The 4,887-nt window shown below is 43.5% G+C and overlaps 1 protein-coding gene across 1 annotated transcript; it reads left to right on the forward strand.

Moving 5' to 3' along the window:
* Positions 1-341: 341 nt before the first annotated feature.
* Positions 342-4,630, forward strand: NRIP1 (nuclear receptor interacting protein 1). The gene has a single exon (XM_069578389.1). It carries the CDS (start codon positions 679-681, stop codon positions 4,147-4,149), a length of 3,471 nt encoding a protein of 1,156 aa, XP_069434490.1. The 5' UTR covers positions 342-678; the 3' UTR covers positions 4,150-4,630.
* The last annotated feature ends 257 nt before the right edge of the window (positions 4,631-4,887 follow it).

Consider the following 4,887-nt stretch of genomic DNA (forward strand, 5'->3'; position numbering starts at 1 on the left):
CATATCGCTTTGCAGAAAGGTGTTTATGAAAATTCAAAAACTGGGTGGGCTTTGTAAGACAGTTACAGAACATTAAAGTATTTTCTCTAACTGATTAGATCATTTTAACAATATGGATTAATCCATAGGATTTCCAGTAGAGACTTCCAACTTAATAGAATGACAATAAATAATAAGGAAGCTCTGCAATGCATACATATGTATATTGTATATATGTATATATATATACACCCACATAGACACTTACAAGTGCTGTATTTTTTGCCTACAGGTATCATAGCATAATTCTAATTCATCTTCTTAACTTTTCTATTTATTTTTTTAGAACACTGATATTTGCGTTTACCGGGGAACGGAAGATGAAGAAGGAAAAGCAGTATATTCACTGAGGATTTTGTCTGCTTGCCACCGCAGCTCTGTGTGTAGAGGAATTCTGCTGCTGTTTCTTGTTTGAGTTCCCAGCTCTGAGGTCAGATTACGTCATAGTCTGCCTACCTTTTGTCTCATCATTGCCAGCCAGCAATAATCCTGGTCAGAATGGAACCGCATACCTCTGTCTAATTACTGTGGAAGGTGATACACCAACACTCGCTTATTGAAGTTACATCTCACTTCCCCACAAAAAACCATTCCTCAAAGTGAATAGAAACCGAGCCCTCGTGAACACTTCTATTGAACATGACTCATGGAGAAGAGCTTGGCTCTGATGTGCACCAGGATTCTATTGTTCTAACTTACCTAGAAGGATTACTAATGCATCAGGCAGCAGAGGGGTCAGGTACTGCCGTCGACAAAGCGTCTGCTGGGCGTAATGAAGATGATCAGAACTTTAACATTTCTGGTAGCGCGTTTCCCACCTGTCAGCGTAATGGTCCAGTTCTCAGCACACACACGTATCAGGGATCTGGCATGCTGCACCTCAAAAAAGCCAGACTCTTGCAGTCTTCTGAGGACTGGAATGCAGCGAAGCGGAAGAGGCTGTCTGATTCCATCGTAAATCTAAATGTAAAGAAGGAGGCTCTGCTGGCTGGCATGGCTGACAGTGCACCTAAAGGCAAACAGGACAGCAAGGTACTGGCCTCTCTGCTTCAGTCGTTCAGCTCTCGGCTGCAGACTGTTGCCCTGTCACAACAAATTAGGCAGAGCCTCAAGGAGCAAGGGTACGCCCTGAGTCATAATTCTTTAAAAGTGGAGAAAGATTTAAGGTGCTATGGAGTTGCATCGAGTCACTTAAAAACTCTGTTGAAGAAAAGCAAAGCTAAAGATCAAAAGCCTGATACCAATGTCCCTGATGTCACGAAAACCCTTATCAGAGATAGGTTCATAGAGTCACCTCATCACATGGGGCAGGGCGGAACAAAGGTCATGAGCGAACCCTTGTCGTGTGCTGCAAGATTACAGGCTGTCGCAAGCATGGTGGAGAAAAGGGCTAGTCCTGCCACTTCACCCAAACCCAGTGTTGCCTGTAGCCAACTAGCACTACTTCTCTCCAGCGAAGCCCATTTACAGCAGTATTCTCGGGAACATGCTTTAAAAACACAAAATGCAAATCAGGCAGCAAGCGAAAGACTTGCTGCCATGGCCAGATTACAAGAAAATGGCCAGAAGGACATGGGCAGTTTCCAGCTCTCAAAAGGCATATCAGGCCATCTTAATGGTCAGGCAAGAGCATCATCAAACAAACTAATGGCTAGCAAAAGTACAGCATTTCAGAATCCAGTGGGTATTGTCCCTTCTTCCCCCAAAAATGCAGGCTATAAGAACTCCCTGGAAAGAAACAATATAAAACAGGCTGCTAATAACAGTTTGCTTTTACATCTTCTTAAAAGCCAGACCATACCTAAGCCGATGAACGGACACAGTCACAGTGAGAGAGGAAGCATTTTTGAGGAGGGCAGCACGCCTACGACCATTGATGAGTACTCAGATCCCAATCCTAGCTTCACCGATGAGAGCAGTGGTGATGAAAGTTCTTACTCCAGCTGTGTGCCCATAGACTTGTCTTGCAAACACAGGATAGAAAAACCCGAACCCGACCAGCCTGTTTCTCTGGATAACTTAACTCAGTCCTTGCTAAACACTTGGGATCCAAAAGTCCCCGAAGTTGACGTCAAAGAAGATCAAGATACCTCAAAGAATTCTAAGCTAAATTCGCACCAGAAGGTAACCCTTCTTCAGTTGCTGCTTGGCCATAAGAATGAAGAAAACATGGAAAGAAACAGCAGCCCTCAGGAAGCACACAGCGATGAGACAAAGTTCAGCACACAGAATTACACCCGGACGTCTGTAATAGAGAGCCCCAGCACCAACAGGACTACTCCTGTGAGCACTCCACCACTGCTTGCATCCACCAAAGCCGACTCTCCCATCAACCTTTCCCAACACTCTCTGGTCATCAAATGGAATTCCCCACCATATGCCTGTGGCCCCCAGCCCGAAAAGCCAGCGAATACCACCTCGAGCCACCTGATGGACCTTACAAAAAGCAAAGAATCGCAGGGGGAGAAAGCCATGCACAATGAAGGTGCACAAAACTCGGCCACGTTCAGTGCCAGTAAACTGTTACAAAATTTAGCGCAATGTGGAATGCAGTCTTCCGTGTCAGGGGAAGAGCAGAGACCCAGTAAACAGCTGCTGAGTGTAAACACAGATAAACCTCCAGGTATGATTGATAGACTGAATAGCCCTCTGCTAGCCAATAAAACAAGTGCAGTTGAAGAGCAGAAAGCATTCAGCAGTCACACAATAGGTCCTGAACCAGGACTCTCTGGGTCTGAAATAGAAAATCTGCTTGAAAGGCGCACCGTCCTCCAGTTACTGCTGGGAAATCCCAACAAAGGGAAGACTGAAAAGAAAGAGAAGATGCCCTTAAGAGATGAGAGCACTCAGGAACATACAGATAGAGCTTTAAGTGAACAAATACTGATGGTGAAAATAAAATCTGAGCCTTGTGATGACTTGCATCCGCATGGCGCGGGCATGCACTTGAGCCACGAGTCTCCGGGTGCCCCCTTCTTAGGGACGGCCCCTCCCATGCAGAGAAGCGCACCTGCCTTACCAGCATCTGAGGACTTGAATCCAGAGCCTGGCTCACCTCAGGATTTTTCTTTCTCAAAGAACGGTCTGCTAAGCCGATTGCTGAGACAAAATCAAGACAGTCACCTGGCTGATGAGCTGGACAGCAGTCACAGGAACAGTGAACTGACACTTGTAGAATCGAAGAACCTTTGCATGGTCCCTAAGAAAAGGAAGCTTTACAGCGAGCCATTAGAAAACCCCTTTAAAAAGACAAAAAGTAACACAGTCGATGCTGCAAACAGTCACAGTGCTCCGGAGGTGCTGTACGGGTCCTTGCTTAACCAGCAAGAGCTGAAACTTAGCAGAAGTGATCTTGAATTTAAACATCCTGCCAGTCACGGTTCAGCCAGCGAAAGTGAACCCAGGAATTGGACCAGAGAGAGCAAAAGCTTCAACGTCCTGAAACAGCTGCTTCTCTCAGAAAACTGCGTGAGAGATTTGTCTCAGCACAGGAGTAACTCTGTGGCTGACAGTAAAAAGAAAGGACACAGAAGCAGTGTGACCAACAGCAAGCCTGAATTCAGCATTGCTTCTCTAAACGGACTGATGTACGGTGCCACTCAGCCCGGCGGTTGCATGGACAGCAGGACCTTTCCATACCCAGGTGTCGGAAGGGCCGCCCTGAGTCCTCCTTTCCCTGAGCACTTGGGCTGCACAGGGTCTAGACCAGAAGCTGGGCTTGTGAACGGGTGTTCCATGCCCAGTGAGAAAGGACCCATTAAGTGGGTGATAACAGATGTGGACAAGAATGAGTATGAGAAAGACTCTCCAAGACTGACCAAAACTAACCCAATACTCTATTACATGCTCCAGAAAGGAGGCAATTCTGTTACCAGTCGAGAAACACAGGACAGGGACATTTGGAGGGAGCCTTCATCTGCTGAAAGTATCTCACAGGTTACAATCAAAGAAGAGTTACTTCCTGCTGCAGAAACTAAAGCTTCTTTCTTTAATTTAAGGAGCACTTATAATAGCCATATGGGCAATAATGCTTCTCGCCCACACAGTGCAAACGGAGAAGTTTATGGACTTCTGGGAAACATGCTAACAATAAAAAAGGAATCAGAATAAAATGGACCTGCCACCCAACTTTGGATCTTTTTAAAACTAATGAACTTGAGATCTGTATAAATAAGCGCATGATTTGAGAAAAGCATGGTATAATTGAAACTTTTTCGTTTTGAAAAGTATTGGTTAATGGTGATGTTTAAATATGCAGACTACTTTTTGCTTCATGTTAAATGTCATGAGGAAGCTGCTGAACTAGCAATTGGTTGTTTGACACCTTCTGTATGCATCAGACAACAACTGTGAGTAGCCCATGAATGATAATTCTTTTTTTAATCACAGATACTAGGCATAAATTAAAATATAAATCTCCATCCAGCAGATTAATGCATTGCTGCCTTTATTAGAGGACTTGATTTTGCTTTTCAGAAGCAACCTATATAACACGTTTTTTAAAGTCCACATTACTAAATAATAACTCTTTAAAGGGTAATTATTGAATTAAAAAACCTAGTGCTGTTTCATTTTTCATTCAATTCCAAAACAATTAGAAAAATATATGCTTACATTTTTCACTTTTGCTAAAAAAAAATTATTTTTGACTATTGAAAGGGGTTTTGTGATTCCTCAATGTGTCTGGGCTTCCCCGATCCTTTTCAATATTCTGTATTTCTTTAAACCTTGTACTACTTGGTAAAAATTGATTACAATTGGTGGAAGTTTGATAGATCTTAAAAAAAGGCAGATTTCCATTTTTGTATTTTAACTACTTTACTAAATTAATATTCCTCCTTTTACAGA

The sequence above is a fragment of the Ovis canadensis genome, chromosome 1 (assembly GCF_042477335.2).
Source record: "Ovis canadensis isolate MfBH-ARS-UI-01 breed Bighorn chromosome 1, ARS-UI_OviCan_v2, whole genome shotgun sequence".
NCBI classification, from domain to species: domain Eukaryota; kingdom Metazoa; phylum Chordata; class Mammalia; order Artiodactyla; family Bovidae; genus Ovis; species Ovis canadensis.